Source organism: Triticum dicoccoides, chromosome 3A (assembly GCF_002162155.2).
Source record: "Triticum dicoccoides isolate Atlit2015 ecotype Zavitan chromosome 3A, WEW_v2.0, whole genome shotgun sequence".
Lineage (NCBI taxonomy): Eukaryota > Viridiplantae > Streptophyta > Magnoliopsida > Poales > Poaceae > Triticum > Triticum dicoccoides.
This window is the reverse complement of record NC_041384.1, coordinates 623,221,521-623,232,911: the sequence shown is the minus strand read 5'-3', so window position 1 is coordinate 623,232,911 and position 11,391 is coordinate 623,221,521. Positions and strand designations below refer to the sequence as shown.

General features: G+C 48.1%; 2 protein-coding genes across 5 annotated transcripts in view; one reads left to right on the top strand and one right to left on the bottom strand.

Moving 5' to 3' along the window:
* The first annotated feature begins 6 nt into the window (after positions 1–6).
* Positions 7–6,943, top strand: LOC119269661 (transcription factor LG2-like). 3 transcript variants are annotated; one of them, XM_037551553.1, is made up of 13 exons: positions 7–14; positions 137–329; positions 928–1,091; positions 1,557–1,672; positions 1,968–2,261; positions 3,337–3,384; positions 3,501–3,560; positions 3,652–3,729; positions 3,823–3,868; positions 4,012–4,283; positions 4,450–4,689; positions 6,346–6,488; positions 6,734–6,943. In XM_037551553.1, exons 2-13 carry the CDS (start codon positions 160–162, stop codon positions 6,831–6,833), a joined length of 1,731 nt encoding a protein of 576 aa, XP_037407450.1. In that variant the 5' UTR covers positions 7–14; positions 137–159; the 3' UTR covers positions 6,834–6,943. The 3 variants fall into 3 exon arrangements, with proteins under 3 accessions (XP_037407450.1, XP_037407451.1, XP_037407453.1); XM_037551554.1 differs by having other exon boundaries at positions 134–329; XM_037551556.1 differs by lacking the exon at positions 7–14 and having other exon boundaries at positions 73–329; positions 928–1,082.
* Positions 6,944–8,074: 1,131 nt separating this feature from the next.
* The window catches only part of LOC119269660 (uncharacterized protein YnbD-like), a 4,137-nt gene continuing 820 nt past the window's right edge, over positions 8,075–11,391 (bottom strand). The window contains exons 2-3 of one of the 2 annotated variants that reach the window (XM_037551552.1): positions 10,684–11,243; positions 8,075–8,665 (exon numbers count right to left, since the gene is read on the bottom strand). In XM_037551552.1, coding sequence (XP_037407449.1) covers positions 8,430–8,665; positions 10,684–11,227 — 780 coding nt within the window. In that variant the 5' untranslated portion in view covers positions 11,228–11,243 and the 3' untranslated portion in view covers positions 8,075–8,429. Of the gene's footprint in view, positions 8,666–10,683; positions 11,251–11,391 lie in introns of both variants that reach the window. The other variant, XM_037551551.1, reaches the window with a different exon arrangement.

Below are 11,391 nucleotides of genomic sequence, written 5' to 3'. Positions count from 1 at the left end.
CTTGCTCCAGGATGGTATGTACACATGTTCTCTCCCTCCCTCTCTCTCTGGTCCTCTAGTCCTCCTCCCTCTCTCTCTACTCTCTACCACCACTAACTTCACTCTGGCCTCGGGTCTGGGCTCTCGTTGGCAGCAGCAGCAGCAGCAGAGGTGGTGATCATGGTGCAAGGTGAGGAGGCGAGCTGCTCGTGGAGGATGGCGAGCGCCGCCCACGACCACCACGAGAGGGCAGTGCTGCACCTCAACCACCAAGCGGCGCTCGCCTACCATGGCGGACTCCAGCTCCAACCCCATCACCACGCCGCCGCCGCGCCGCCTGCCAGCTTCTTGTACTCCCACGCTGCCCTCTCTGCTCATTCTCCTTGCAAAAATTTGCTTCTTTTTTGAGGTTTCTGCCGGCCTAAAATCCTCCCTGGCTCAGCTCATGCAGCTATGCAAGAGGAGCTAGCTAGCTAGCAAGATCAGACCAACTTTTTCTTGCAACAACCAATAGTTTGCAAATCCCTCAGTGGGAAGGCTACTTGTTTAATTAATTAATTTCTTTCTTAATCTCGATCGTGTGCATGCTTTTATCCATCCATCCATCTTTTTAACAAACTTATTCCACGCACACACAGATATGCTTATGCTCCCTCCATTGGGTTACACCTCCACCTCCGCGAGCGCGCGCACCAGTTCCATTTCTTAATGCCTAAGGCCCGAACGTACTGCGAGAGTGATCCGGGCACCATCTTTTCTGCCTCCCCGGCCTCACCCTTATCTGTCCAGCTCGGTCGATCTTTATTAGTAGCCTCCGCCTGCCTTTCCATTCTCGAAAAGCTTTTATCCTGTTTGATTTCCTATAGCTGCTACAGCGTAATAAGTTGGCGTATCAGTATCACTGGTGATTGATGAGATGACGAGCTCTGTGCGCCACTGCTTGGGCAGGGACTTCCAGCCCGCCGCCGCGGCCGCCGCCTACTTCGGGGAGCTGGAGGAGGCCCTCATCCATGGCGCCAACTCCGGCGTCGGCGTCGGCGTCCCCGACCACCTCCACCACCCACACCCTGGCGGCATGATCGCAGGCGACGCGCAGGCCAAGTGTAAGCTACGTACGTACCCTTCTTCTTCCATGCACCTCTCCGGTCCGAACCTTGGCCACCTGCCAAGAAGGATCGTTTGTTGCTGTTGCTCGGCAGTCGGCAGGCACACATGGCGAGGGGTAGAGGAGGGAGACATGCCTCGCCTTTTGCATTCCCGCAAACAGTCGCCACATGCAGCAGCTCCGCCTCCGCGCGGCATAAATGGTGAGACAAGGAAGGAAGGCATGTCGTCGTCCTTGGGTTCGGTTGACCTCCCCTCCTCCGTCCGTCGCCTACACCAGCAGCCAACAGTGTAGCAGCAGCTTCTTCCTCCCTCCGCCATGTTTAGCTACAGCTACAACCTTTTCTCTTTCTCTGTTAAGGGAGAGAGAGAGGGGCCGTGAGGATGCACGAACAGCTGTTTGCTAGGGGAACAGGAACACCAACATGGAATCGATATAATTGAATCCTCTTTGTATCTATCTATGCATGCAGCCGCGGCGGCAGGAGGAGGGGGAGGAGGAGGGTACCTGGCGGGCGCGGGCAGGCCCCCCACGCTGGAGATCTTCCCTTCGTGGCCAATGCCGCACCCACAGCAGCTGCACAGTGCTGTAAGGACCCGCTTCCCATGATCATTCACCCCATGCATTAATTCACTGGCTGGCTCAGTCGTCGCCGTCGCTGAACCCGAGGAAAAAGATGGCGATGTTCCTTGGCGTAGCCCCCGTGGCCGTACCGCCACCGGCCGGCCACGAGTAAAGAGAGCCTGCGACGGCGAGCGAGGGGGGCGAAAACGTGTTCCCCCGCCCGTCTCGTCTCAGAGGCACATTAACCCTGCATTGCATGCATGCATGCATGCATGCGTGCGTGACCACTCACTGTTTGCCTGCGTTAATTGCTGAACAGGGGAATTCGCAGTCAGTCGGGAGCACCACTGACTCGAGCTCAGCCCGGAACACAATGGCGCAGATGGAGCTGGTGTCCCCGGGCCCGGCCGGCAGCGTCCGGCCCTCCCCCTCCTCCACCACCTCCGAGCAGCGGCAACGGCAGGAGGTCATGATGGTGACCACTGATGATTACAGCTACAAGCCAGGCCTCCCCCCGCCTGCCGCCGCTGGCCTCGCCGCTGCCGCGCCAAGCTTTCAGCAGCCGCACCAGGGCCAGCAGCTGCAGCTGCACGGAGGAGGAGACCATGACAAGGTACAACGCCCCCTCCTCCCCCCTCTCCTGACCTTTTCCTATCAATCATACGTGCCAGACCAGCTAGCTAGCGAGTCGTACCAGTACCAGACCACCAGTACCACCGGCCCATCGATCTCATCCCAAGGAGTTAGCGCAGGACACATCGCCTCGCCACTCGCCAGCTCGTCCTTCTCGCCCCCCAGAATAATACCGTCAAATCAAATCTCCTCCAGAGAGAGAAAACAACTCTCGGCCTGTCGTCGACAGAGGATGCCAAACTGTTGGGAATTCGTCGTGCGAGCATGCAGCATCGCCCTGTCCCGTCACCGTCCCACGGCCGAGTAGTACGCCCGTTTGTGTTTGTGTAGTCAGTCACGGACATGCGCAAAGCCTGTCTAGCTACCAGGCTAGATCATGTCTCTCTATGATAGCGTGTTAAGGTACCACTAGTGGTACTCCTTCCAGCAGTAAGCACAAGACATGTGCCCTTTGCATAGGCTAGAGCTTCTATGATAAGAGCAGAAAAGGCCATGCTTGTTTGGGAGGGAACAGCCGGATGTGTGTCTATGATAGTAGATGAGGACTGATTGGACTAATGGCATCTGGTCGATGCTGCACCTGGTTAAGAGGACACCAACAACACCTTGGACTGTCTTTCTGTCTCTCCCAGGGTGGGTAGACAGACATAAAAGCAGGATCATACCATGATAAGTTGATAAACCCCCATCTTATCTCCCTCCTGCCGTCCTGCGCCTTGGCAAAGCGGCAGCGATGGTCGCTCACCGAGCTGTGATGGCCAGCAGCATGGCATAGCGTGGCTAGCTCGCTGTCCGAGCCATCGGTGTCATCAGGGACGGACAGCTACAGCCAAAAAGGCTACTTGGGTTGCTGTGGATCGAACAACGGACAGCAACTTTGGCTCCAATGCACTATCCTGTTCCCTGTAGCTGCTGCTTTCTTTGGTGTTGGTGTTGATGTTGATGTTGAGATGTGGCGGCACTGTGCTGTGTATAGGAGAGGAAGGAACGATGCTACTATACACACCTTGCTCTAACTCCGTACCTCTTTTTTTCCCTTGGTGTCCTTTGCACAGAGGAAACATGGATCCACGAGGAAAGACGGCAAGTTGGTAGATTCCAAGGTGGGATGGCTACTGTTTGTTTGCTTCTTCATCCACTCATTGCTTGATTCATGTCTCTTGGAACTGTGGCATCATCTTGCATGGTTAAACTGACCGTTTTGGTTTTGGTTTGGCAGACCGAAAGGCGATTAGCACAGAACAGGGAGGCCGCAAAGAAGAGCAGGCTGAGGAAGAAGGTGCTCACAAGATCCATAGACATACCTTTGATGATCGTGCCAAGCACTGTTGCTTACGATTGCCTAAATTTGAGCGCCCTCTTTTTCACAGGCTTATGTGCAGAATCTGGAGACCAGCAGGGTCAGGCTTCAGCAGATGGAGCAAGAGCTCCAGAGAGCACGGTCACAGGTTGTTATCACAGCTCGTCTTCTCTCTGTGCAGTACATTTGATGATGCCTTTGAAAAGTATTTTCCTCTCACAAGATTGCTTGCTTGTTCCAGGGGATATTTCTCGGAGGGGGCGGCGCAGGCGGTGACATGAGTCCTGGTAATCAGCGCCGTTCGTCTGAACTTTTTTACTCTGATCACTGCAAAAGTCTGAGACGTTTGTTTGCCTTTTTTACTTTTACCTTTCACCCTTCGTCGTAATGATAATAACTTCATGTAAAACCGTGGTCCGCGCGCTCGCAGGGGCCGCCATGTTCGACATGGAGTACGCGCGGTGGCTGGACGACGACGGCAAGCGGCTGGCGGAGCTCCGGGGCGGCCTGCAGGCGCACCTGGCCGACAGCAACCTGGGCGCCGTGGTGGAGGAGTGCATGCAGCACTACGACGAGCTGTTCCAGCTCAAGGCGGAGCTGGCGCGCGCCGACGTCTTCCACCTCCTCACCGGCGCCTGGGCCACCCCCGCCGAGCGCTGCTTCTTCTGGATGGGCGGCTTCCGCCCCTCCGAGCTCCTCAAGGTCAAGCATATTTTATCATCTTCTTCCCATGCATTGCACTGCATGCACGCATGCACGAACGGCATCCATGAAGAGTGGTCCGTGCATGCGCGCGCGCACGTACGGCTGTTGCGTCCCGTACCGACTGAGGCTAGAAGCCGGCTTGCCATCATGCATGGGAATGCAGATCCTGATCGGGCAGCTGGATCCGCTGACGGAGCAGCAGATGATGGGGATCTGCGGCCTGCAGCACTCGTCGGAGCAGGCGGAGGAGGCGCTCGCGCAGGGGCTGCAGCAGCTGCACCAGTCGCTCGCCGACACCGTCGCCGCCGGCACGCTCAACGACGGCACCCCCGGCCCCAACTACATGGCCATCATGGCCATCGCGCTCGAGAAGCTCGCCAGCCTCGAGAGCTTCTACCAGCAGGTCAGCACTCAGCACCACATCAATTCCTCCTCTTCTTGGACATGGACTGCATCATCAAACTTGCTGCGGTTAGATCATAATCTACACCAGTAACAACCTCTCTTGAATCGAACGATACAAAAATCTACGGAAGTAAAATTCATGCTACAGTATATAGCACAGGTGGTCCTTTCCTGTCAGAAACGCTAGCTGCTGGCTACGGAGCCATGGCCTACTTTCTCCATGATGAATGACAGGCCAACTTTTTGTCAGAAACCAGCGGATTAAACTTGTGGATAAGCATCATTAGCGCTTTCTAGCATGCATAATCAGCCTGTTATTATAAATAAAACCATACTACTACCAAGCTAATGCTTCTGGTAGTGGTACAACCAATTATTGCAGTACGTTTTCTAGACAAGTTGGTGGGGGCCCTACCCTAGGGCGGGAAAGGTTTATTCCTGATCACACATGTGTACGTGTACCTGCATATCTGGTACTAGTACAATATATACATGTACATAGACAGACACATGTCTCATTCTAGATATAAAGTCAATGGACGAATACATACGGTTGCAACTGTGCATAAGCTATGTTCCTTGTGCCTCTCTACCCTCTCCTGTGCTGTTGTGTTGTGCCAGCCACACATCCCCTCTCTTGTTTTATTCCCTCCTCTGCTTGCTTGCTGGTACTACCACAGCTGAGGCCCACAATCATAGCGAGAAAAATCGTATCCTTGGAGGCCTCATTTATGATGTTCCATGCCTTGCAAAAGTTGCAAGGGTTCCTACCCATGAACAGTCTCCTCTACAGAAAAACCATCAGAAAAGGACACAGCCACACCTAAATTTCAGCTCCGTGGACAGGAGCCTTGAAGAAAGGTGGATACCGCGTTGCTGCTCCATCACAAGTGTAGGAAAAACAATCGTCTAGACTTTTTATGGATTATCTTCTCTCTCTCAAGGCCTCCAGGGATAAAAGAAGATTGAGACCTCCATTTTGTCTTTGTTTATTTTCTGCCTTTTCTGAGCCCTGATTCCTTTTGAGATATGTTGATTGTGGTTTGTGGATGTAGATATTTGAAAAGGTATCAAGGTATATATGCAGGCAATTAATAATTCTACTAGGGTCATGATTGGGGCAATCATTCTGCATAAAGTCTCCTATGAAAAAGATGGTGAATGGATTTAGATATAGTTGCATCAGAGAAAGTAGTATGTATAATAATAGTGATTTGTTAGAAGTACTACTATAAGAAAGAATGACTCAAATAAACATGACCACATCAGACACTTCTTATTTTCGGTCGCTCAGGAAAGGCTGGCTATTTTGTTGATACTAATCATAGGTTCTCCTTTTCCTTTGGTTTTCATTTTCTTCAAATTTTATCTGTTATATATATGCCATGTTAAGTCCCACACGACGTGATCAGAAAAGAATGTCACATTAGGATAAGCCCTTGCAAGATCTGAACCATCGTCGAAAGCAGAATATAGCAGTGAAAACAACCTAGCATTAGAATATGTACTCGCACAATCTTGATAATGCCCCATCACTAAGTATATATAATGCCGGCATTCTATGTCGTGTCAAATTCCTAGCCGAGCCAAGTTACAAAACTGTATAACATGACATCTCATTGTCTTTTGGGTGACTTACTTGCAAATGTTGCAGGCTGACAATCTGAGGCAGCAAACGTTGCATCAGATGCGACGGATTCTAACAACCCGACAGGCGGCTCGATGCTTCCTCTCCATCGGGGAGTACTACCGCCGGCTCCGAGCTCTCAGCAGTCTCTGGGCTTCCCGTCCTCGCGAGTAAGATTCATTCGCTCAGCTGCAAAAACTGCACCCTATAGTCTTAGTTTTTCCCCAGTTTCAGAAGAAGAAAGACATATGTAAAATCCATTCGGCAAGTCACTTATTAGTTGTTCATTATAAGGATTCAACACATGTGCATAAAAAGATATTTTTGCACATAATATTTGTGTTTTCAGAAACATACATAGGTGAAATGAACATGACCGACAATGACTTGCACCTCTTATTTTCTCCTGTACCAGGAACTTCATTGGAACCGAGAGCCTCAGCCCAACAGGAACCGAGCTGCAAGGCATGCAGCAGCACCACCAACCGCAACAGAATCAGTTCTCCGGATTTTGAGGCTTCTCCTGGAGGGTGTAACGTAGGGGTCAGTGATGTTAGAAAGAGAGGAGAAGACAACGAGGGACTGTAATGTTCTATCATTGATTAAAGTATTTGAGAAAGCAACATCACTAGGGAAAAGGGAGAGGGGGCAATTGTTGGGGTGCAATGCTGAGTGGCTCTCACCTGTTGTTCTCATGGCTCCTGAACTGACTGAAGAGTTATTAGTACATCAAATTTTGGCTCGCAGCGGGGCAAAGCAAAGCAAAGAAGGGAGATGCGTGGCTGCTCATGGACCCGAGCAGCCAAATTCCACTTTACAAAGGCAGACAGAAAAATAACACAAATTCGAATATTCTTGCTAAACAATCCCTTATTATCTATACTAGGTTATTCCAAGTTTATTTTGCAGAAGGAGACCTTTAGAGATAACATCACAAAACAGAGATGAGCAATAATTTAAGATCGACTGTCAAATCAATAGAAAACGACGAGAACAACATATCAACAAACAATAAAGGACAGCTGCTACAGGATACCGATATCACAGATGGAAAACGAGAGAAGATTACATGGAAACCAGAAATATCTGAAACCGCTGATGAAAATGTGCCACCGAAAATCAACAAAAATGCCAGAACAAGTCAGCAGCACTTTAGAAACAATCAGCGAATTGTTGAGCGAAAGAAACCATGAAAGAAGCAGTAACATTTAAGAGCAATGTTAAGCAATACATGTCGAAACAGCATAAGGAACCTTACATAAATAAAACAATAAACAGAAGATGGAAGTTCACACATGATAAACAGATGTAAAAGAAACAGCTCTGTGGATGCTCCATCAATACCAGACCAAGGGACTCAGGAACTCAACATCAGCTTCATCATGGCATCTAGCCAGAACTGTTTCAAGCGTGAAACCTGCTATCAGATGAAGATCATTCCAAGCATGCAGCTCAGAATTCAACCTCTAACTAGAAAGCCGCTCATTAATAAGGACAGACAGATGGTAAAAAGGATGAAAAATCAAGTGAGCATACAAAAAATATCAGAACGAGCACACTTCAGCATAACCTCAATCAAAGAATACCAAAATGAGTACACTTCAGCATAACTTCAATCAACATAGGTAAGTCAGGAAACTTCAAAACAAGAAACTTTTTACATAATGAAATGGTTACACGACGGGCTGGTGCAGCACAAGAAAGCTATGAATAGCTGAGCATTTACTTGAACCAAACGAGGAGTACCTAGCAGGGATATTGAATGCATGGTACTGCCTTAAAAATGCAAAAGGTACGGATGGGAGACATACACTCCGTTATAAATGACAATCTAGCAGGCTAGCAGGGACCTCTATTTTAAGAGAAAATCCCACAAAACGATTTGTCTTGAAAGCATTCAATGACCCCAAGGATCAATGAACAGTATGCATAAAAAGAGCAACATTGTAAGGCACAGTAATAGAATATCCACGTATCCATACAACATAATCGAGGACAGTAACTTAGACAACGAAATGCCTTGGACATTTACTAGGACTACAGTAGATAACACCAAAGCATGAAGTCTTCTCAATTATCACAGTTACTGAACAAGTCCGTGTCTTGCGAGTTCAATGCTTTTTCCGGGTGTAGTCCGAAAGAATCACAGAACTCACATCGGATTCCCCACTTCCTTTTGAGGGAGAAAGCAAGTGTTTTGACCATTCCTCTAAGCTTTTGCGATGAAGAGTGTTCATGCTGATAGAAGGTCGCTTCTCGCGGATCATTTGCTCAGCAGCTTTCCAATCGTCAGCTAATCCCAGCGCAACTAGAAGTGCACACATCACGCAGACACTTCTGCCATGGCCTGTTACAGTTTAGCAAAGCACTTAGATGACGAGCTGTTAAGAGCTTAATGCACTAGGAAAGGAAACTTTGCTCTCTGTAATGGTTAATGGCATGCCTCATATAGATAGAGTACTAGAGTAGCTTATCACATGGATTAGGCTGTTTGGATCCTGCCTTGCATCAACTTAATGGCTAATTTACAAGCTACTTCACTGATGCTCTTTTGCTTGACTGGATGGAGAAAAATATAAAGGGAAGAAAGAAATAGTACTTCCTAGTTGTGAAAAGGACAAAGGCAAGCATCATATGACTTGATGCTTAGCAGTTAACCCTTGATCCCACATGACCATGTCCTACATCATTTCTACCTTCCATAATAGGAAAATGCCAAAACTGTAATGCATAATTTGACCTCGAATATTTCTGTCTGTTTACCTAGAAAGCACCGACAAGTCTAAAGTCGCTGTATCCCCATATAATAGGTGTGCAACACAGGGACACGTGTGTCATGGAGTATCCCGTAATTTCAGGATTAAAAAAAGAAAAATACACCGACACGGCTTAAACAACTGGGATACGCCAGGGACACAAGAAGGTCCAGTCAGCCAATGTACTAACCCTAACAGGCATCAGTCGAGCAGCCCATCTCCTATTCTCCCCTCGAGTCCACATTCCTGCGACTGCGCCGGCGCCTCTGACATGTGAAATCTCCGGCCAGCTTTGCTCTCAGCAGCAAAGTACGGGCACGCCGGTGCCGCAGCTTGCTGTCTTGTTACTGCTGGTGCCCTTCTTGCTAGCTACCGAGCATGGCATCTGGGGGCAGCGGCACAGCAGTGGGTGACAGTGAAGAGGCCTGGTATTCCAGATCCTAAATATCCTACGCGGCCTTATGTTGTAATACTAGCATATGGTGTATTTTGCAAGTTGGAAGGACCTCAGTATGAGGAAATTGAGGATCATTCAGTTCAATCTTTCAAGGACTTGAAAAGGGAGGCATGGAGGCAACAAATGGGGTAGTATTTTGATCTCATCTCATTATCTTTCTGTTTTTATTACATGGCATGTTTTTTTTTTCAATCTATACACGATGTATCCCCATATGGCTGTTTTTGGAAAATGTGTCCCCGTATGCGTATCCCCATGTCCGTGTCCCCGTATCGGTGCTTTTTAAACAATATAACTATCGAGACATAAGGTAACTTAAACCTGAGTATTGCATGGCTGCAAAACCGTCTATAACTATTGTACTAACCTAGGGTTATTCAAATGGGCATGCTATTGGAACTAAGAGCTCAATACACACAACTTTGTATTCATAACCCAATTGAACAAACCACTGTAAACTTATAATGAATATGAGCTAAACAAACAAATTAATTGGCCGCACAGCTCCTGCTTAAGCTTCATTTTTAGTCCTAAGTCTAAACCAGGCCAAACGAGCCCTTGAGACAATGGATGACATTACAATTACATTTGTAATATTCGTTATGTATGTGCAAACCTTGTAATCACGCATATGGGTATATCTTGACCTCTATATGATGGCAATTTACTGAAGATTGTCATATATTAAATTTAGTCTTCAATGTATGAGAGGCAGTTTAATTTTGATAGATATGGAAAGATAAATTAGAAATGCTAGAATAACCACGGGATACCTTGTAGTCGCGCATATGGGTATATCTTGACCCATATATGATGGCAATTAGTGAAGATTGTTATATGTCATTAAATTTATCCTATAGTGTATGAGAGGCAGTTTAACTTTGATAGATATTGAAAGGTAAATCAGAAATGCTAAGGACAACCACAGGACAGAAATGCACATCAGCACACCCACAATACAGCTCAACAGTTTATCCACCTCAAGGTAGTAGATGTGTCTACTCTATCAACAAAATCTAATGTGAGTAGTAAGCTGCATAAGTGAATTCAGATGCATGAAGACAAGTAGACGACCACTATTATTATCAAAACATAATAAAACATAAGGCTTTTCATAAATCTAGAATAACAAACTAACAGATAAAAACTTACCATAGGCACAGTGGACATACACAGGTTTGTTCTGTGACCGCTTTCTCACGGCCCACCGCACAGCTGACTCAATCTGTGGTGGCTGAGGCGCCCTTGTATCCCATGTAGCGACACACAAATATGAATTCTCAGATATAGTTGAGCTTCTTGGCAGCTCGCAGGTGCAATCAATGACTGCGGGTTCACCAGGTGGCAGGCGTTCAACTGAAGAAGGCCAGCCTCCAACATACACTCCGTCTGCTATCTCGGTGTACAAGGGCTCATTTTTCACAAATCTCCGCAACAGCACAAACAGATGGATGAAAAAGAGAAAGGGCGAGAACATGACCCATGACCACAGGGGAAAGCTTCCATTGGATGCCTTGCCGAGGAGCAACGGGAGGTCGACCGACGGATGGGAAGCAATGGAGATAAGCACGGCAATCAGGCAGGTGTATATGAGGGGCAGTGAGAGCAGTTTCATGCCCAGTCCATGAACGAAATACGCTGCGGTGAGCAAGACAGCAGCCTTCAGTCCAATCAACCGGGATATCCCCCAACCCATCTCCACAAGCCTTCAACTGAACCCTAACATCAAAGATACAATATCAACAAACGTGAATCGGGAGGAATAGTACCCAGTTCCAGCTAAGAGGAAGCTACGCCTTTAGGGTTCGAACAAATCAGATTGCTGCGCAGAAAGCGATACTGTACTAATTAGTTGCAACC

Excerpts from the sequence above, each read along its gene's own strand:
- LOC119269661 (XM_037551553.1), top strand. The coding sequence starts at position 160 with ATGGTGCAAGGTGAGGAGGCGAGCTGCTCGTGGAGGATGGCGAGCGCC. Across the intron at positions 3,385-3,500 it reads GCAAGTTGGTAGATTCCAAG|ACCGAAAGGCGATTAGCACA; the intron begins GTGGGATGGCTA and ends TTGGTTTGGCAG. Across the intron at positions 4,690-6,345 it reads TCGAGAGCTTCTACCAGCAG|GCTGACAATCTGAGGCAGCA; the intron begins GTCAGCACTCAG and ends CAAATGTTGCAG.